At 37.5% G+C, this 22,041-nt stretch overlaps 1 protein-coding gene across 5 annotated transcripts; it reads left to right on the forward strand.

Annotated features, from left to right (window-relative positions):
* The first annotated feature begins 3,952 nt into the window (after positions 1–3,952).
* Positions 3,953–21,681, forward strand: Hdc (histidine decarboxylase). Of its 5 annotated transcripts, none has more exons than XM_090164182.1 (14): positions 3,953–4,093; positions 7,520–9,655; positions 10,930–10,978; positions 11,398–11,570; positions 12,470–12,583; positions 12,648–12,770; positions 14,675–14,809; positions 15,872–16,015; positions 16,076–16,142; positions 17,832–17,994; positions 19,322–19,412; positions 19,479–19,577; positions 19,639–19,740; positions 20,390–21,681. In XM_090164182.1, the coding sequence occupies exons 3-14, from the start codon at positions 10,951–10,953 to the stop codon at positions 21,101–21,103; spliced, it is 1,953 nt and encodes a 650-aa protein (XP_090020308.1). In that variant the 5' UTR covers positions 3,953–4,093; positions 7,520–9,655; positions 10,930–10,950; the 3' UTR covers positions 21,104–21,681. The 5 variants fall into 5 exon arrangements, with proteins under 5 accessions (XP_090020308.1, XP_090020310.1, XP_090020307.1 ...); XM_090164181.1 differs by lacking the exon at positions 3,953–4,093 and having other exon boundaries at positions 6,248–7,747; positions 9,498–9,655; XM_090164184.1 differs by lacking the exon at positions 7,520–9,655.
* Positions 21,682–22,041: the final 360 nt, after the last annotated feature.

Consider the following 22,041-nt stretch of genomic DNA (forward strand, 5'->3'; position numbering starts at 1 on the left):
ATTAATCTTATATTTAATTAAATATTTATAAATTAAATTAATCTTATATTTAATTAAATATTTATAAATTATATTAATCTTATATTTAATTAAATATTTATAAATTATATTAATCTTATATTTAATTAAATATTTATAAATTATATTAATCTTATATTTAATTAAATATTTATAAATTATATTAATCTTATATTTAATTAAATATTTATAAATTATATTAATCTTATATTTAATTAAATATTTATAAATTATATTAATCTTATATTTAATTAAATATTTATAAATTATATTAATCTTATATTTAATTAAATATTTAGAGATTATATTAATCTTATATTTAATTAAATATTTATAAATTATATTAATCTTATATTTAATTAAATATTTAGAGATTATATTAATCTTATATTTAATTAAATATTTAGAGATTATATTAATCTTATATTTAATTAAATATTTTAGTATTTTAATGTAAAATTTGATCGTGATCAGGAATTGAACTCGGGTCGCATTGTAACAATGCGGATAGTTCACCGCCGAGCCATTGACTTCCTAAGGAAAAATATTAAAGTAAAGGAACAATTATGATAAGGCGGGTTTTTTTACTAAACGGATTAATACAATATCTGTATATATTGTTTATTGAACTTTGTTTGTTTATTCTTTGGTACGGTTTTTTGTTTTGTTTTAAATTTTTGTTAAACTCTTAACAAAATTTCGTTAAAACACAAAAAGTAGTTAATTGTTACCTTTTAATAACGCTTAGAAAAAGGATAATTATTCAAAACTCCCGCGGAAACTATATCAAAGTAATAATATAGCGCCACCGTGTGGGGAACTATCAATTAAACCGGGTAAAAAATATTATCTCTTCAATTTTTCGAACTTTAGTCAAATCTCGACGGGTCAAAACAAAAACAAACTAAAAGTATATAAAGCCGTTGCCGTCAATATAGAAGAAATCGTCTTTCTTAGTTCTTGGCTGTCAGACGAACTACTACAGTACGGGGTCCTGGTGTCGGTCAAAAGTTATGAGGTAACTTTGCGGTTTTATTTAGTATGTTCGGTCTTCGGTCAAGAAAAGAGTTAAATTGTGTTTCGCGTTTGGAACGTGAGTGAATGGACTTAAGTGTATGAGCAGTGCGTGTTTAAGACTGAAAGTGTTAAAGTAATTGTGAACTAACTCAAGTCAGCTGTAAGATAAAATTGATTGTTTTTATTTTTTGAATTGGAATAACCTAATTATACCCTTGAAATTATCAACTCAACCTGTGAGGCTAATTAAGTAGATTGGAAGTAATTAGTAGCGAACAGCTCTCAGCTGTTAATTAAGACAAGAGTTTATAGTTAGGTAGTTTGTATTTAGTTAAAATTACTCAGTATAATTTATGATATTTACTTAAGTGTGTGTTTTGGTTTATTACCTCTCCGAGGGGACAAAGTCCCCTAGGAGGGGTTATAAAATCACCGTGACTGTCTGTCTGTGGGTCTGTTTGTCAGGCCTGCGAACGCGTTCACATTTGTGTAGCAAAGTGTAATCATTGCGTACGCATTATCTCGAAATCCGCGTTCGCAATTGCTTGGAATTAGGGATCGAAGTCGAAAGATTGGCAAAACCACCGTGACGTTGAGCGTTAACGGGTACATTTGCGGTTGGGTTGGGTTTGGTTGTTGCTTTTCGTTAACGCTCACCGCCGCGGCAGTTTTAATTCAGTTTGATTGTATATTTTTTGTAATGTTTATGTGTTGGGTGGGAATGTTGAGTTTGTGTTATGACTGATGTGTTTGTGGTGTTCGTGGTGTTCGTGGTTTGCATGTATGCGCGTTTTTTCTCCAACTTCTCCTTATTCTTGAGTTTAGGGACGGATCGAGAGCTGAGTGTTATGGCAACCTCTCAACATCCAATGGCAGGGTTTCCACCAATTGTTCACGATATTCGTCTTAGTGTCAACCTGCGATCGTATCGAGCGGGGTTTGAACCCGAGACCTCCTGCTTGACAAACGCACGTTTTACCAGAGAACCACCGACACTTGTTACGCTGCATTGAAAATTAGACCTTCAGCTTTATCGGAAGCGTATTTTGGTTTAATTGAAATAGATTTGAAATTGAAATTATTGCATCGAAGAAATTCTAATTAAGACACTCATCGTAAGCATAATAGCTAATAAAGTCTTGAATTTTTTTATGAATGAATTTATGAAGGCCTAATTTGGTTTTTCTACGAATGAAATTATGTTGATTTAATCTTGTTAAAGTCTACATTTTTTACGTATGAAATTTTAAAGGTCAAATCTTGTTTTAAAATATAAAAAGTATCTGGGTTTCAGGCAAAGTAAGGGTTTTGTGTTATCTTTACTGATCGAGATAACGTTGTTTCTTTTTGTCTATTCTTGGGTATTGTTGGTTTTTTAAGATTATTTTTCGAAATAGTTCAGTTTTAGTGGAACCTTTCAAGTGGTTACATCGTGGCTTAAAGTTAATCCAGTTTCATTATAATAACGTCGAAAATTCGTATTTGTGAATGGTAAGGTGTTGCGCTTCTTGATTTTCTATTGCTTGGTTTTGAATTAATTTATTACTCGACTGCGTAATAATATTTTTCTATGAGCTATTTTGATCCTGAAGTCTGATTGATTGGGATATTATTATAAATTTTTTCTATTCGTTATTTTTGCTCTGAAGCCTGATAATTTGGGTTATTATTAAATATTTTTCTATGCGTTATTTTTGCTCTGAGCCTGATCGATTGGGTTGTTATTATATATTTTTATATTAATTATTTTTTCTCTGCTCTAGTCTGATTGATTGGGTTGTTATTATATATTTTTCTATTGGTCGTTTTGGCTCCAAAGTTTGGTCGATTGGGTTTTTGTATTTTAATTTTTTGATTGTGTTGAGCTTTTGGGCGGTATTGTTGGCTTTTAATTATCATTTTTTCGTGTGAAGTGGTTTAAAGAAGGTTTTTTGTGTTGTTATTTCGTAAGCGAGAAAAATACAAATACCCTCTGTAAATATATCTTTCATTAAAATTTGCTTCGTATTATATTCAACTGATAAACTTGTACTGTAAATAGGGTTATATTCAATATTATTGTGCATTGTTTTAGTACGTCTAACTCACTGTTGTAACTACTTAATTTATAATATTTTGAATAAATTAAAATCGGTTGTTTCGTCTCATTTATTTGAAATTTTATACCGGGCGGGATAGAACTGGGATAACATTTTTAACAAGTAACTCTAAATTGCGGAGATATATCTTTAAGGGTTATCTCGAGAGATTAATACCACTAGGGAAAATTCTTCCGAGGAGAGGTATATTTTGGCTTGCCAACTTGTTTTTCAATCACGATGAACTAAGACAAATCTAGTCTTAGACACTTGAGTACCAGTTCTGTACAATTACGTAGAAGGGATATATATATTGTTGGGTTATTGATGAAAGTTAAATCTAGAACGTCCCATAGACTGTTCTGAATAAAAATAAACATTTATAATTTTGCATAATTCTGGTAGCCATTTTATTTTCTAATCACTCGCCCACAACATTACAATTCTGGCAATCCCGAATCAAATAAGTTTTCGATATAACGGCGACGGGAAATTATTCTCGTAAATTAACGCGCGGCCTTAGGGAATATTCTTTTAACAAAATGTCGATAAACTATCGTTTAATTAAAATTGGCCCGATTCCATTAAAATTATAAACCAAAAAGCGAACGGTCGTTATAATCCCCTCAGTAAGATATTTCTTTCATTAAAATTTGCTTTGTATTATATTCAACTGACAAACTTGTACTGTAAAAAGGGTTTAATTCAATTGTGCATTGTTATAGTACGTCTAACTCACTGTTGTAACTACTTAACTTATGATATTCTGAATAAATTAAAATTTTATACCGGGCGGGATAGAACTGGGATAACATTTTTAACAAATAACTCTAAATTGCGGAGCTATATCTTTAAGGGTTATCTCGAGAAATTAATACCACTAGGGACAATTCTTCCGAGGAGAAGTATATTTTGGCTTGCCACCTTGTTTTTCGTTTCAACTTTTTGGGCCAAAAGCTATTTTTTCAAGACAGAAAAAGGTACGTGTTAGTATATTGAACGTCTTGTTAATATTTTGATACGGAAATAAGGCCATATATGGAAAAGCTTGGCCGTTCCCCTTTAAGTATCTATTTTTCGTGCGGAACAACAGGGAAAGAGAGACAGTGAAGCACGGCAGATTATTCAAGAATCTGGATATTTAAATTGGGGGTGATTGGAAACGCGTGTTCGAAATGGCACTCCCGGGAGATTTCAAACGTTTCTAAACGACTAATTGGTACACGCGAAACCTTTTCGCGTCCTTCAAATCGAGTGACCGGACCGAACCAAGTTTAAAGTTGAACATTTTCTATTAATTCGGAAGCTAAATTCCCCCGGGAGATGGCTCGATTTATAAAGAAAATTGTAGGTGTCCCAAACGTCAAAGTTGAAACATTACCAAGGGCAAAAATAAACTACCCGCGGATTGAAGAAGAAAGTTAGAAAGTTAAATTAAACGGATTTAAATAAAGGTTTATGTAACCGCTTCTCCGAAATTTATTTAACTATCTAATTCGGGTGCAAAATTATACGCAAAAGGTTTACAGATCCCGATGTCGATTGACAAACTCCCGTTCTCACTGCAATCAAAAAGACTAGAAACAATTTGCGGAACTGCCATCCAAATTTGAAAAACGTCCTGCAATCAGGCAGGCTAAAATCCATCAATATCTAAACCTCATAAAAATGAGCTAGGCTAAGGCTAATCAGGGCCGTGCAGAGGGGGGGGGGGCAAAATCCCCGGGGCCCGGGTGAAAAGGGCCCACGAGGGGGGCCCGTAGCTGTAGGGCCCATCGAAGAAGCTAAAGGGGGGGTGCAAATCAAGTTAACTTGGGGGAAGTTTTCAGGGGCTCAAGGGGGGGGGGTGGGTGCAAATCGAAGGGGTCCGCGAGTAAGTTTGTCCCCGGGCCCCAGGATACCTCTGCACGGCCCTGAGGCTCATAACCTAAGTCATCAAGCGACTTAAAGCCATTAGCTCATGTGACCGGGTTACAATGCGTTTTATAACTCGACTTTTTAAATTATTTATCGCTAAATATATAATGTTAACGAATTTTACTTTTATGCAAGTCGAGGCCGAGAGGGACCCAAACCTTTAGAATTACCTTAAGAAGACTAATTAGTTTAGGGACCTTTCGCCTCCCCTAAATCGTAAAACACACATCTTCAATATTACGTCTCATCTCTAATTTGACCATGTGTAACATAAGTATGCCACAAAACCATTTTCTTTACTGAAACCTTATTCACGGGATATGACATAAATTACGACACTTCCAACTCCGTGACGAAAAACGCATCATCATCTTTATAGATGGTAAACGGAAGTTAGTGAATTCCTCGCATATTTCTGCCTTTGATAATCTGGAGCCTATCTCGTGCAATTGTTTTTGCTATAAAAATGGTATAAAGAGTCATACTTATGAGTAATTATTTTACTTATGATTTGTCTAATAGTTCATTTTTACACACATTCCTTAGGGATTTGCGAGGGGCAGGTCACTTCCATTTTGGGTGCGTCTTAATCATAGTAAAATTATTAAATCAGGGTAATCGTGATTAAATCAGGGTAATCAAGATTAGAAAATCTAATCAAGATTAGAAAATCTAATCAAGATTAGAAAATCTAATCAAGATTAGAAAATCTAATCAAGATTAGAAAATCTAATCAAGATTAGAAAATCTAATCAAGATTAGAAAATCTAATCAAGATTAGAAAATCTAATCAAGATTAGAAAATCTAATCAAGATTAGAAAATCTAATCAAGATTAGAAAATCTAATCAAGATTAGAAAATCTAATCAAGATTAGAAAATCTAATCAAGATTAGAAAATCTAATCACGATTTAAACGAGATTTAATCATTCTAATCATGATCTAATCTTTTTAATCAGGATTTAATCATTTAAACGAGATTTAATCATTCTAATCATGATCTAATCTTTTTAATTAGATTTAATGATTTTGATTAGATTTAATCATTTTAATCACGATTTAATCAATATAATCGGTCGAATAGAGAATTTATCCTTAAAATCAAAACTAAAGTACGATTTAATCAATATAATCGGTCGAATAGAGAATTTATCCTTAAAATCAAAACTAAAGTACGATTTAATCAATATAATCGGTCGAATAGAGAATTTATCCTTAAAATCAAAACTAAAGTACGATTTAATCATACTAATCTCGGTAGAATTTTTTAATCATACTAATCACGATATAATTTTTTAATCAGGATTTAATAATTTTAAACATATTTAATCATTTTAATTAGATTTAACATTTGATCATGATTAAATCAGATTTAAACATTCTAATCATGATTAAACGTGATTTAATCAACTTAATCGTGATTAAATTGAATTTAATCAAAATAATCACGATTAAATCGGATTTAATCTTTTGAGGGGTGCGTCGTTAATCAACGAAGTGACCTGCCCCTCGGAGATTTGTGTGTATTACGATCACCTACTGTGTAGCCGCCGCCGCCGCCGCCGCCGCCGCCGCCGCCGCCGTACACACGATTGCTCGCGGTACGTTAGTGGTACAAAGGTGTTTATTTTATATAAACAACTATTTCGGCTGAAATAAGAAAGTTATCAATATTTGGGAGTTTGGTTGACGTTTTCGTTAAATTGTAGTACAAAAAATTTAATAAATATTAATTTTCCCATAAGTAACATAGTAAAAATAAGTATGAAAATTAGTAAAAATTATCACCAAACTGATTTTCATAGTTAATGCGCAATCATGGTTTAGTTCTCAGCACAGAGTCCCCTAGCGTGTAAATATGCCCATAGCGAAATGTACTACTCAGTTCGATTGCGATTTGTCGGAGCTCGGTGAGTGCAACTGTCCAAAAAAAGTTCTGGAAGAAAATGAGCGTTAAAAGAATAGGAAGTGTCATACTTATTGTTTTATGTTATTTATGATAATAAGTATGTTGTAATTCGTTGGTTGCAGTAACGGATCTATAGGCAATATATGTTTACTATTAATAAACAAATAAATAAGTAACCAATCTGCAGGATTATCCGTAACTTAAACCACAAAACCACTAAAGGCGGTTAATTAAGCTATTAATAGAACTTATCGATGCAGTACGTCAAAGTCATTCACCGCGAGTCTGTGATATAGTGGTCAATGACTAGTCTATCGTCTTCCAGGAGATTAAAGCTGGTATGAGTACCAAAAAAAAATTAGAGACATCGTAGAAGGTATATTTAGGGGGGGGGGGAATTCCGAGTAACAGTCAGTAGGGACCCTCTAAGGTTTCTCGGTCATTATCAATACATCTCCGGGAGAAAATCGCATTGTAGGGTCTTTGGGGGCGGGTCAGCCTGATCCGTGATGTCAAAGATCAAGACTCACTCCCATTGGTCGAAAGAATATAGCCTACGCGAACAAACTATCTTCAAAAGACAGGCGACAACGAGAAACTTGGGGAAACAGCGGCTCGGAGTGGAGCTCTAGGAAGTTCTCCCGCGCCGTTCTCATCACTGGAGGACAGTGGCTGCCGAACAGAAGGACACTTTGCGGACCTGCTGGGGAGCAGGCTTATGTTAGGGCACAGAAACGCCAACGGCTTTTGGGGTCTTTTGGCCGCTAGTGACCGCTTCGCCTGACATTCTTTCCTAATAAAATTCCAGGTAGGTTTCCCATTTTATTCAAAATTACTAGAAAAATGGGTTAGAAATGACGCAAAACGCAATAAGCGATTTATCATATACGTACGATACGTCAAATTTGTAAATGTCACAGCTATATAGAGCGACCTTTCGCTGGAATAAAAGATTTCTAGGAATTTTTAAGCCCGTAAATGGCTAACCGCGTAAATACGTAGCATTGTTTCGGTCAATTTGAGATGGACGAAAAAACGATTCGATCCGGGGGAAATTACCGCGCTAGGAACAAGAGAAAGCTTTAAACGAGATGGACTGGAATGACCGATTAACTCGCTGCTAAGTACCGTCAGTATTTTGTCAGCGCGCCTGATTCTTCCAGAGCACATTCGCCAGCTCTCAGCGCGGCCATAAATGACACGAACTAATGGAACTAGAGAACCCCTGGTGGGGAAAAACGGGCGCAGCAACCTAGAGCAAAGCGAACTCGCATCCGTACGGAACAAACTTTATCTAATCCGTTGAAAGAGAGGATACAAAGTTGGAGTTTAGGTATGGAGCGTGTAAATATTCAAAAGCTTAGATAGCTTCGCTTACCTTAAAATTGTCGGGCTTAGTTGGGCTTAGTGACAGCATATGTTTCGTTAATGAAACCTTGTTCACGGGATATGACGTCAATTACGGCACTTACAACTCTGTGACGAAATACGCGTCATCAACTTTACTGATGGGAAACGGAAGTTAGTGAGAATTCCTCGCGCGTTTCTGGCTTTGCCCATGTCAAGTTTAGCTCGTACCTCGCGATCACGTGATTTCATTTCCATGGTAACCTTTTCAATAGCGCAAGGATTATAAGCATTTTTGCATTTTTGGGTCCGCTCAATGTATGTTCCGCGTGAAACAAGGTCTCATTGAATTTTTTTCAATGGAAATATTATACAGAGGCATACTTATGAGTAATTATGTTACATATGGTGACAGTAACGGCTAGGGATGCAACGGATAACCGGAACCGGAACCGAGAAGAACCGAGTAAATTCTAGGAACCGGAACCGAAACCGGAACCGATAATATAAATTTTTTTAACCGTATCCTGAACCGAAACCGATATTTGTAAAAAAAATTATAACCGAAACCGGAACCGGAACCGAGTTTTTCATTGTTTTAAACGGTTTTTAAACGGTTCTATAACTTTATTTACCAACATTTAGCGCATGTTGAAATTTAGTAATCAAACTTCCTAATTTACTATTAGTTTTTCATATAAGCTCAACTTTATCCTATCTCGGATAACTCTATGTGGGTTTCTACGTAACTGTCAACTGACACAACCTTACGTATTCGCAATTGCAAATGGGCTCGTCCTCCAAATGTTTGCTTTAAAAACTGGCATCATCCGGAAATCCGCGATAGTTTTAGTTTTATTTTCTTCAGTCGGAAAACTCTACACAATTTCACAAATGTAGCAAAGGCCACAAAAAATATTTGTCGTCTACTGCTATAGTGTGCCTTCCGAGCAATTATTTAGTGGGGCAATGGGCAAGCATAATTTTTGACCCCTTCGCAACCGACTTACATTAGAAACAGCAGAACAGCCAGTGGCGTAAATAACGCCCGGCAGACTCCGCAATGCGGGGGGGGGGCTTCCATCGAGGGGCCCCCAAATTGACTATGGGACTGTGTACAGTCCAGCCGCGCGAGGCCTCGTCTAGTTTTTTCTCTTGTCAGCTCAAATTAATGTTTTACTTGCTTCAAATATTTCTTTGTGTTTCAACAGGCGCGCCCAAAACTTTATAAATACAACCACAATAACCGTCGCATAAATATCCAAACAACGTACATAATGAAAGTAACATACTGAAGTTTGAAAAGTATCGAGACACGTGTTTTACAGCAGATCGTTAAACCTTGTAAATCAATAACTAAGTTTTTAAGGTAAGGCTAATTCGTTTGCATAATATTATCGTTGGCATGGGTAGTTTTTGTCTAGAAAATCTAAAATTTAAACCTATGCATTTACTTACATTTCAAAAATGACAATACTTATTTGAACGAAATAATATGAACTCCATTTAGAACGATATACTCAACTGAAATCAAAACGAGTCATAGAAATCCGGTCTTTATATTTTTCAATGAAATGAGGCAGGGGCGTAGGAACCAGGGGGGCAATGTCCCTCCCTAGAATTTTGCTGGAAGGGGCAAATAATGTTATTGGCCCTTCAACTTTTTGGCCAGTTGAAATCTTCAAAACCTAAAATTCTCAATTTAAAAGCATATAAAGCTTATAGAAGCTCAACTGTGTCTTTTCCCGCCAATTTACATAGTAGTCAAACAGTAACAAATGCGTCGGTGAAGCTTGACTCCTTTAAAAATTCAAAACCATTCTCATTTTATTATTGTGGATTTGTGTATCTTAAATTTATAAACGACTCCCGCGCGACGACTGCTAAGATTAAAATACACTTCGTATGATAACTGTTGTTACTGTTAATGCCTTAATGACATTCGCGACCGATTACTCACTCTAAATCGGGGGCTAAGCTCCCAGACCCCCGTTTCGTTTCTCTTTGCCCCCTCCAAAATCTAAAACGTTCCTACGCCCCTGAAATGAGGAGCGGAAGGGAAGGCAATGTCTCCCCAAAACTTGAAAGTACATCATCCCCCCCCCCCCCCTCTTGAAGCGATGAAACCGTGGGAATTTTCAAACAGAAGATTTCATTTTTACGCTACTTTATTGAATAAACAAATAAAGTGCTTACATGAGTTCCCTACGCGAGAATAGTAGAAATAATTTTGTTTTAATTATTTTACATTAAGTCATCTAGATTGTGATTCTGGTCGGAACCTTTGATGAAAGCTACTATTTGTAAAATATAATTTATCAAAAACTAATTTTATATTCTAATTAAATAAATGTGGTGGATTTTATTTCTCTTAACTTCATTTCAATTGCTTGTGTATTTCACTTTAATTAATACTAAACACACTGGAACCGTATAGGAACCGGAACCGATCGGTTCTAAATTTTGAGAACCGGAACCGAAAACGGAACCGATAAATTAAAATTTTAAGAACCGGAACCGTAACCGGAACCGACAAAGCAAAAATTTCGGAACAGGAACCGTTGCATCCCTAGTACTAACGGCGCGAACTTCAATCGCGACAAGTATAGTGGTTTTTTTAATTAGACTTCATTCTGTCTTTAGAGACGTTAAAGAAAGGATAGGATGGATTTGCGGGAGTTTCGAGTCAGAGGTTGGTGGTTCACTATTCTAATTAGTGTTGTAAGTCGGAAAATTTCCCGCTCGGAAAATTTTACGGAAAATGACCGAGGCCTTTTTTCCGGAAATTTTTCCGTATTTTTCCGAAAAAAATAAAAAAAAGTTTTCATTCCATGATTAGTCTAATATATTGTTTGCAAATTTAAATAAAGCGGCATTTTCGCCTCATTTTTTCTAATCTAAAAGTAAAACTAAACCACTAGACTAGTTTAAACTGATTAACAATGTAACACTATAATGTTTTTTAGTATGTTTACTGATATTACACATTTTCCGAATTGCGGAAAATTTTCCGCAATTCGGAAAATTTTCCGCATTTTATTTTTCCGGAAAATTAACAACACTAATTCTAATAATAAGACAATAACGCCCAATGTTTTCTTAACGAACCAGGAAAGGAGATGGTCGATTACATCGCGGACTATTTGGAGAGGATCCGCGAAAGGAGGGTCTTCCCAGATGTGAAACCGGGCTACATGCGCCAGCTCGTGCCGGATGAAGCTCCTCTTTTTGGCGAAAATTGGGAAGTCATCTTTTCCGACGTAGAAAGAGTTATCATGCCCGGAGTATATACTTTTTGCGTTGTTCTTTGGTCTGCTCCGAAACTTCGCGAGGAAATTGTACGAGTGATACCTAGGAGCAACGAACACAAGGAGAACGCAGCTAGCCTTTAAACACGCTAACGCAGTGTTGTGTCAGAACCGTCCCTTGAGTAGGGCAGTGGCCCAGGGCGCCAAAGTTTTAGGGGCGCAAAATCAAAGATTTTCATTTACATTGGATATTAAAAAATTAAAAATTTCTATCTAAGGTTCTGGGGGCGCCATTTTTTTTGCCCAGGGTGCCATTTGGGATAGGTACGGCTCTGTGTTGTGTACAAATTTCATTGGACGAGCCTTAACGCTGAAGGTTTTACGGAAAGGGGGAAGAAAATTTTTGAATTTTCCCCTTCCGACGGTACCAGGCGCTAAGGCGTCTAACCAATGAGAATTGTACACAAGAAAATGCACGACTTTCGACGGGTTGCGTTCTCCTTGTGTTGGGTGCTGTGTTTGTTGCTCCTATGTGATAGTATTGTTAAGTCTCCGACTAGAAAATTGTAAAGAAATGAAAGACTTAGATTAGAACACGTTTTTAACCTAGGCTTAGTGAAGCAGCGCCTATGTTTTGACCACGGCCAACCCCGATCGCGGAACCGCGTTAAAGAAGTTGGCTGTGCTCTAACGAATTTCCGGGAATATTGTAACAAGTTAGCCGATTTCGTAACAGAAATATTTCGGAAGCTAGGTTTTATAATTTTTCCCGAAAGATTAAACAAGTTATATCACTCGAAAATTAAATAACTTCATTTCCTATAAAATAAATCAATGATGATTCTAATAATTTGTAACTCTTCTTTGGAGCAGCTCAAAGATTTTACGTAATTACTAAATGCAAAATGCGAATAATAAATTATTATCTGGGTTAGATAACACACTGGCAAAGTCCCTACATGCACGCTTACTTCCCGGGTTTAAATTCTCCGGCGTCGATGCTCGGAGATATGCTGGCCAACGCTATTGGTTGCTTGGGGTTTACTTGGGTAATTTCTCAATAACAACTGGTGCTTTTAACATAGATCTATTTACAACGTAACTTTTCCTCAGGCTTCAAGTCCAGCGTGTACCGAGCTTGAGATAATAGTTACGGACTGGTTAGGTAAAATGATTGGGCTACCCGATGACTTCTTGCATACCAAATCGGGAAGTTCCGGCGGAGGTGTCCTTCAGGTAAGTACTTGAAAATGCGTATATCTAGAAATTAGTAATACCAGACGGAGATGGGTAGTGTAACGCACGGGTTCCCTAGTGTAACGGCAGGTCGACCAACCTCGAAAAGGCGCGGAAAAATGGCGGAAGTACACACTTTTTTAAACCAATTTTATCTCAAAAAACATAGTCCAGAGACCTTTCCATGGTTGGCCAGTAGCGGCGCTAAGTTTTTTTCACAGGTGGGCTAATTATTTTGTGGCCCTTAGCGGGAACCTTGTATTGACCATATTTCGAAAAAGTGGTGAAATCGAAAAAACCCAAAATTTTCTAGGAAGCGAGAAGAGCAAGGTCGTTTTATTGTTGCGGCTCTCGTCGCGTTTTCTGGACCCCCTACTGACCTTGAGGGGACACGTGCATTCCTGGGATATTTCCCTAAATTCCCATAAGCCCATTTCTTTTCAACTTTCTCTCAATTACCGCTACCTTCCTCCCGAATCTATATGTTTATGGTCTACTAACTTTTTGAGTAAACCAATTGATTTTGAAAGATTTTTTCCAGAAAAACGTTTCTTCGCAATAAAACAAATTTCTAGAGATAATGAAAATTCATAAATTAAAATATGTGGAATCTTAATTATGAATATGTGGCCCTTTTAATATAAATATGTGGCCCCTCTCAGAAATGCAAGGGGGGCTAAAGCCCACTTCAGCCCACCCTTAGCGCCGCTACTGTGGTTGGCTAAAGGCTAGAGAGATTTAAATCTTTGATCTCGCGTAATTAAATTTACTTGAACAAATTTATTGAGATTCGCCACTTTTGCGACATGAAAGTCGGCCATTTTAATTAAAAAAATGTTAACAGAACTAATTTTTCAATTCACGTCACGTGAGCTACCCGTATCTGACGACACCGTACGTCACCATTACGACATATGCTTGTTAGCCAATCAGAAAAAATTACGAAATTCGGGGATGGTCGGAATATTATTATTAATTATTAATAATAATTATTAATTAAATAATAATAGGCAGTGTCACCCTTCCAATTTATCTCCTTCTGGTAATACATACAAATTACCACCTAGAAAGTAAAAATGAAGCACGTAACCTTCGCGTGTTCAATGGAGTTCTTTTACCGCCCAAACCGCGGTTCATTGTCAAAATATTATAACGTTAAATTATATAGTTTCCAATTACAAAGGATTCTATGTTATTTATAAACGAAATTCCGTGTCAAAATAAAAAAATATATAGTTCAGAAACAGGGTTGCCACAAAACTTTCAGATTCAAATTCCCTGACCACTTTGATTTTCCCTGACTTTTTAAGGCTAAAATATTTATGTTCTATTTTACTTTTATCAGAAATTAGTAAATTTAAATGTTTTTGCAATGTTGAAAAAATTTGCCAAACTTTTAAGGATAGAATTTGTCATAGTTCTAGACTAAAATTACCTTCAAAAAGTGTTAAGAGAAAATTAAAATCCCTGACTTTTTAGGCACAATTTTAAATTCCCTGACTTTTCCCTGAATTTCTAAAAATTCCCTGACCTTTCCCTGAATTTTTAGGCCCATTTTTAAATTCCCTGACTTTTCCCTGAATTTCTAAAAATTCCCTGACCTTTCCCTGAATTTTTAGGCCCATTTTTAAATTCCCTGACTTTTCCCTGAATTTCTAAAAATTCCCTGACCTTTCCCTGAGCCCATTTTTAAATTCCCTGACTTTTCCCTGAATTTCTAAAAATTCCCTGACCTTTCCCTGACTTTTTAGGCCCATTTTTTAATTCCCTAACTTTTCCCTGACGTGTGGCAACCCTGAAAACACACTCAATGAAGTATTTCGACTCCATAGGGAGAGCTCGTGAAGGTTAAAGCGAATAACGATATTTGATTGATGGGATACTATACTTGATCTATTTAAAAGACTACAGCTAGCGAAGCGACCTTCGTGGCACTTTTGGCCGCTCGAACCGTGGCCATCCGTCGTGTCAAAGTTCAGCTTCCGGACATGGAAGACTCGGAAATTAATAGTCGGCTTGTCGCTTACTGTTCCGATCAAGTAAGTTTGAAGTTTCCGAGGGGCTAGCCACTAGAATCTTACAAAATCGGTCATTTAAAAATAAATCGAAAATTGTCTTAGAAAATGAAAAATAATCAGAAAAAATCAGTATAAATTGGGAAATCTTAATAATTAAATTCGACAAATCATTAATGGTAATCTGAAAAATCCCAGATCATTTTTGAAATCGTACAAACTACTAGAACTCTTCAGAAATCGAAAGATAAAAGATAAATCAAAATGTGTTTTAGCTAGGAGTTTGAAACTTTCAGGACACTTGACAACGTAAAATTTTCATGACCTTGAACCATGTCTTCAAGTTCATTTAAAATTTAGTTTCAGTTAGAAAAGTGTTCCCCGTCACATTTTAGGTCTAAATAGCTTTGATACCACCTAATTTGACCAATAACAAGTCTGGGGAATTTAGACAAAAACAGGAGGGTCGTAATTAAAATAATGTACCAGAGACCAGGTTGAAGAGATATTAACTCGAAAAGTACTCATGCTAGAGTATCAAAATTTGCTAGACATACTTATCTAATAGGAAATGTTTAGGACTGACATTCAACTCATGGTTCAAGGTCATTCAAAGTTTATCTCTAGGACCAATGGATTTAGAGAAATTGTTCCAATTTATACTCTAGCATGTACATTATTTTCCTCACGACTTTCATGTTTTTTTCTAAATTCCCTAGACTTTTTATTGGTCAAATAAGGAATTATCAAAATTATTTACACTCAAAATGTGAAGGGGAACATTTTTCTAATTGAAACCCACTTTGTATCTCTAATGGTTCTCGAAACAAATTTTAAATGACCTTGAAGACATAGTTCAAGGTTATAGAAATTTCCGTTGTCAAGTGACCCCATACACATTCTATGTGCCCTGAAAGTTTCAAATTCCTAGCTAAAATACATTTGGAGTTATTGTCCTTGTATCGTTTTTTAGTTAACACCCTGTATATTTGGCCATCAGAAACCTGGTGTACGATTTTTACTTATATGGCTGTCCCCTCGCTAACATCTTAAATAAATATAAATACACTAATGGTACGTTACCAGGCGCATTCGTCGGTGGAAAAGGCTGGTTTGATTGGATTGGTGAAGATGAGATACATTGATACGGACGATCGGCTTAGCATGAGAATAGACATGCTGGAGAACGCCATTACCACAGACAGAGATAAAGGACTCATACCGTTTTTCGTAAATGTCCAATGAGAGAAAAATGCACGTGCACGATATGTTAACGGGTTCTTCTTTCAGATATGCGTCACGCTGGGAACCACCGGCGCGTGCGCTTTCGATGGCTTGGACGAAATTGGACCAATTTGTAAGAATGGACGATTGTTCGTATTCATTTCTACCACCAAAAGTGACATAATTGCCAAAAGTGTGACAATCCCTGTACTTTCGTATGCTAATGGTTTAATGAATGCTCGACTCGAGATCGACCACATAAAAGACTATTTATTGTCGCCTTTCTGAATATTTCTTTAGTCTATGGTATTTTATCGTAGGCAGATGGCGATAGCATCTCCACAGAACGACGAAAACTCAAAAAATACACTAACTTTGACCAGTGCTATTTAGTTCCTCCGTTCCTCACTACGAGGCGTTATTTGTTGTTTTTAACTTCCTTCCCTCCCCAAGGCATACTCACCCTTCTCCCCTCCCAACTTGTATTTCGCTCGTAACCATTCATTAAGAAATAGGTCCGATTGACACACTTTTGGTAATTATTGTACTTTTGCTACCACGAATATCTTACTGACGTCAGTCACGGGGATGGGAGAGACCTCGATATTATGACGTTGGTCATACGCTGCCACTCAAATATTGTTATTTCTTAAACCTGGTTTTACGAATATTGAATGATAATAGGTGAAAATGTTAACAGTATATACCTTTATTAACGATTATCAACTAATTTTATAGTAGTTAGATTTACAAGCAATTTTCTTCGCTGGTTAAGTACCGTAATTCGGGAAAAGTTTTGTGGATAGAGTCAACGACAGCGCGTCATCAAAGTTGGCCGTCGTCTTACCTATAGTTGGTTACCATGGTAACTATGGGTATAATTAGGAAATGGGTAAAAGCTATTGACTACGCACGAGGCAGTTATTTCGAATCTAGGGCGGGAGGTTTATAGTGGCTGCGTTCAGTAAACCTCCACAAATTTAACGTTGAGACCGTTTACTCTACTGTACGTATTCGGTTTGGTCGTCATGTTAAAAACGTTTAGCCAACGAGGTCATCGGTTGAAGGAGCAGATTGTTTCGTTGAAAGGTGGGGTGGCGGAGTGGTTATCACTTTTGACTCGCTGCAAGAGGAGCCGGGTTCAATTCCAGATTGTGGCACTGGGTGAAAAACTCGGAACCACTTCTTCCGCGTAGAGTTTGGAAGTGCTCTCCCCACTGGATAAAAGGGTAAAGACTTGTAGAGGTTAACGGTAATAGTTAGAGAAGGGAGCTGTTGGCTCGCGTGGCATGAAGGGCTTTCCACCACCCTCCTACGCATTGTAACCCGGCCACCTGAATTAATGGCTTTAAAAGTCGCTAGATGACTGGGACCTAAGCGAGCGGTAAGACACTCCCGGATGACTTGTACACCGAGTTCGAGTACTTAGTACTGTTAAAGGTACGGATTTTTAAGAGTTCACGAACTCTTATTAGCACAGTCAGAGGTACGACAGTGTACACCAAGTTCGCGGAGTGACCAACCCCTCGGACCTAAGCTGGTGCCTTGGGTATTAGCCTAGCTGATTATTGTTATTATCAATGATCACGTGACGTCGCAGTACGGAGGAAGATTAGCTGCGGGTTACTTAACGCAGCCAACGTAAAACGGTATTCAACCGTTGAGCGTTACTGAACCCAACCATTATCTTTGTTTAAAGAAAGTTACCGACCCTACTAGCCCCCGATGGTAGAAAGTGTAATGATACAGTGGTAGAAATCAATACATTCGTGGTACTAGGGAACTATTTATTGGACTTGTCAGATTTAATTCAATGCCGAAGGTCAAGAAGAGAATATCTGGGTTCACGTGGACGCCGCGTACGCGGGAACCTCATTCGTGTGCCCCGAATACCGTAAATGGATGTCCGGCATCGAATACGCCGACTCTTTCGCTTTCAACCCTTCCAAATGGATGATGGTTCACTTCGATTGTACCGCCATGTGGTATTTACACTGATTCAAACCTTTCTAATGAGAGGTTAGCGCACTTCCCTGTCTCTGCCCTATAACGAAGTACAACTCGTTCGTCACTAGCGTAGTCTACTTCTGGTGGGTGGAGCAAGGACAGTAGATACAGGGAGGAGAAAGCAGGGGAAAAAAATTTGATTTTAAACGTCTTCATATTCACGGGGAGTTAGATGTAAACAAACCGCGGCCATTGTTAAGACGTGGTTCACCATGGACAGTATTATTGTAGTTAGTTTTTACCATTTTGATGTTAAATTAAAAATAAAACTACGAGCGTAAATAAAAAAATGCCCATTTGTTTTGAACACTTAAGCCTCTTCAAGAATCGCTAAAATTAGGTGACCGCCATTTTTTTGTTTACAACTAACTCTCCTCGCGTTTAGGTCGTTTTAGGTGATATATTCCAACAGAGGCCGCCAATACACTTTCTCGTCCCTGTATCTACTGTCCTTGGGTGGAGAAAGCGAGTACGTAGAGAGGATAATAACCTTGTGTATCGTCGCGCCATCTAATTACAGCGAATGCAACTAATATGATTTTTGAGCGAAAATTACAGTAAAACAGGCGCTTTTTTTTAAGAGGGGTAGTTTGAATATTTAAATTGGCACTTAGTGTACCCCTGTATTCTCCCCCCTTCCCACGCCACTTTAATAAACTGAATGGAAATGAGTCAGCTATTGAATATACAGGGTGTTTCAAGGGTTTATGCAAAAATTTTAAGGAGTTGTAGGGGGTGAGTTGAGAAGTATGCCGGTTTTTTTCCCATATTTCTACAATGAGTCAAAGTGTGGCCTACTAGCCCCTGGAAGTAGGCTGCAACAAGCGCAAAACCAAGCAGCAGGGACTTTAAATACTGTTTAAGTTTACTTTTCTACGCTGGTTACCTCGATTTGTTTACAAAGTCCCTTTTTACCTATCACAAGAACCCACGCCTTAATGTTCGCATTTCCCTGCTGCTTGGTTTCGGGCTTGTTGCAGCCTACTTTCAGGGGCTATAAGGCCACACTTTGAAGCTCTCTGGCTCTCTTTTAACTCATCGTAGGAAAATGGGAAAAAACAGGCATACTTCTCAACTAACTCCCTACAACTCCTTAAACTTTTTGCATCACCTTCTGAAACACTCTGTATAATATCTTATCTGTGGTTTGGGGTACCAATGTAGATGGCGGGATATTTTTTCCTGACCTGAAACCGACAAACAAGTTGTACTAAAAAAACGGGAGTGCGCTGACCTGTCCATAAAACGATCTGTATTCGAGCTTTTCCGAATATCTTATTTACTGTAGCCTACATTTACGTGCAGGATTAAAAACAGCAACGCTCTACATAGAACCTTCAACGTCGACCCGTTGTATCTTCAGCACGAAAACTCGGGTCTCGCCGTTGACTATATGGTATTTATTCCATCGCCTAAAACCGTAAAATCAACGTATTGTCTGAAACAGCGAACGTACTTGTAGCACTGGCAGATACCACTTAGCAAGAGGTTTCGCGCCCTCAAGCTATGGTTCGTTCTTAGAAGCTACGGCGTCAAGGGTCTCCAAGAACACGTTAGAAAAGTACGTGTCCAAATAAACGTTTACAGTGATAAGTATGAATAAATTACGGTGCCACTTGCAGGGCGTGAGAATGGCCAAATTATTCGAGAATTTGGTTCTGAGCGACGAAAGATTCGAAGTTCCGGTGGAGCGACACTTGGGACTCGTTGCATTCCGTTTAAGGGTACGGATCTTTCATTAGATGGTTTCTTTTCGCTGGTTCCGGGATTTCGGAGTAGGGTAAGAAGGCTACGAAGTCATTTTACTACGATTCTGTGGTGGAGAATAGTTCGAGTTGGTGTAAAAATGTTTTTTCCAAAATGGATACCTTTTTAGCGGATAAATTCTGGTTAGCAGACATCTCCTTTTCAGAAGGAGCAAAAAGAGTAAGTCCTAATAGACGCCAAAAGAAATTATTCGCTCCAAAATAAAAACCGTCAAAAGGAAGGGTTTTTAAATTAAAAACGCGTGAATCTCGATGATATCGCCCATTTTTTCGTCGCACGTGTAATTATTTATTCTGATAATAAAATAGAATCACGTGGGCTTAGCAATATTTATCTGCATTTGTCTTAGCCAATAAGATTATCCCTTCCGAGCAAGCACGCGCCAATTTACACAATGAACCGATGAAGATTTTCAAATCAATTTCTTTTAAGATCTATACTCCGGAGCCAGCGAAAGGTTTATGGGCCGGAGTAATTGTCATCCCCAGAACGGGCGAATAAAACGTTTTATGCTAAAAAGAGTACACTTTTAGTCCGAGAACAGGCGAAAAGAAACCACCTAATAACGCCTTATAATCAGGCGAGCTAAAGTTCTTATTTGAATAGGGTGAAAGCGAAATAACGGAAAAACTGCTGAAGAAACTCAACTCTGGAGGACAGATACACTGCGTCCCAGCCGCGTTGAAGTCCAAATACGTCATCCGTTTCACCGTGACGTCCACAAACACGACCGAGGACGATATAAAACGCGATTGGTCGATTATTCAATCCACGGCCACCGAAATCATGCGAATCTTCGCCCCGACGACCGTCAACCAAAAAAACTCGACGCCCATGTTAGTAGACGTCAAGAAACAGAACCCAGATTTCGGGACGAGCTTGCTGTTGTCCAACAGCCCGATGACGCCCAAGGTCATGAACGGCAGCTTCGTGGCCATATTCGAAAACACCGATCTAGTCAAGGAGTTCGCCCGGAAATTCGGAAACAGCATGCGAATGGTGGCCAAAGACAGCCCCGTCATGAGACGCCGGATTAGAGGGCTCATGCTGGCTGACAGGCAACATAGTTTGGATTCCAGGATGGACCTGATGACTACGTTAGTGGCTTCTACCGCGATCAATAGTCTACCCGTCACTCCCGAAGGTTGCCAACGAGCGCGACCATTATCCGCCTCACCTAGGTCTCGATTAGCTTCCAGCGACATGGACAGCTTCGACGAACCCTTGAGAGAATGCGACGAAGACAACTCTCCCCGCAGCGAAGCCAGCGAAAAATGTTGCCACGGAAAATTCGTGTGTCATTCAGCCGTTACTCGTTAGATACTTAGAAATTTATCAAATATTGAAACTACTACCATAAGTAGCCTAATATTTAAGTATGACACGTCCTCTTTTTCTCCCACATCATTTTCTTAATGAAGTCTGTTTCGCCAATGACCATATAAATCACTATATGGCTAAGGACTGAGAACTCTCCGCGGGTTGTTACTAGTCTTTGGAGCTGCCAAGTAACGATTCCTGAGAATAGGCAGTCGCCAATATGTATTCAAAATCACTTCGACAACCACTTTGATTAATTGAATTTGATCGGAATTCACTATAATTAACTATTATAAACACTTACTTGGTTCTTTCTTGAAGGTAGTTATTTTTGAAGTTGAGAATTCATAGCCATCAAACTAACGTGGCAATAATTTGGCCAAAAAAGAGCGTAGCTACTGATAAATTTTCTCTTCCCAAACTTCCATTTTCGCAATCGCTTTGTTACACGCTATTATTAATCGAAATCATTTAGAGTCATACTTATGGACATTATGTTACTTATGCTACTACGCAAAATGTTTTGTTTCAAAACAGATATGTATCACTGTTAACATAATAAAAAAGGTACAGCATTGGTGCAGGTCCAGTAACTATCTTAACAAAACAGCTTTCACGTGCAGGTTCTAAGCTAAGCCCTTCACATTCAATTTAAACATGGATACATCCTTGATTTAAATAACGCCTTAAACATGTTTTAAAATACGAATATAGCTTAAATTAATCAAAGAATACAAAATGAAACAAGATTTTAAAACAACATACCATTTTAAAGATGAGTGAGGCTCCTCCAAGAACGTGTCTTTTGAGTTTTGACTTGAGCATGACCTTGTGAAGATGGATGACCAAGGCTTAGTTGAATAGTTTTTTTGCATTAACCATTAGTTAAATCTTAGTCCCGTTGCTACAAAATACCTTTACGCGTTAAAACCCTTAAT

Source organism: Leiobunum rupestre, chromosome 11 (genome assembly GCF_980474605.1).
Source record: "Leiobunum rupestre chromosome 11, qqLeiRupe1.1.hap1, whole genome shotgun sequence".
NCBI lineage: Eukaryota > Metazoa > Arthropoda > Arachnida > Opiliones > Sclerosomatidae > Leiobunum > Leiobunum rupestre.

What these genes read in the sequence shown, in the direction of transcription:
- Hdc (XM_090164182.1), top strand. Translation starts at nt 10,951, where the DNA reads ATGGATTTGCGGGAGTTTCGAGTCAGAG. An exon ending in GTTGCTTGGGGTTTACTTGG is followed by an intron (nt 12,584 to 12,647) that starts GTAATTTCTCAA and finishes ACTTTTCCTCAG; the next exon opens with GCTTCAAGTCCAGCGTGTAC. An exon ending in TCGCTTACTGTTCCGATCAA is followed by an intron (nt 14,810 to 15,871) that starts GTAAGTTTGAAG and finishes GTACGTTACCAG; the next exon opens with GCGCATTCGTCGGTGGAAAA.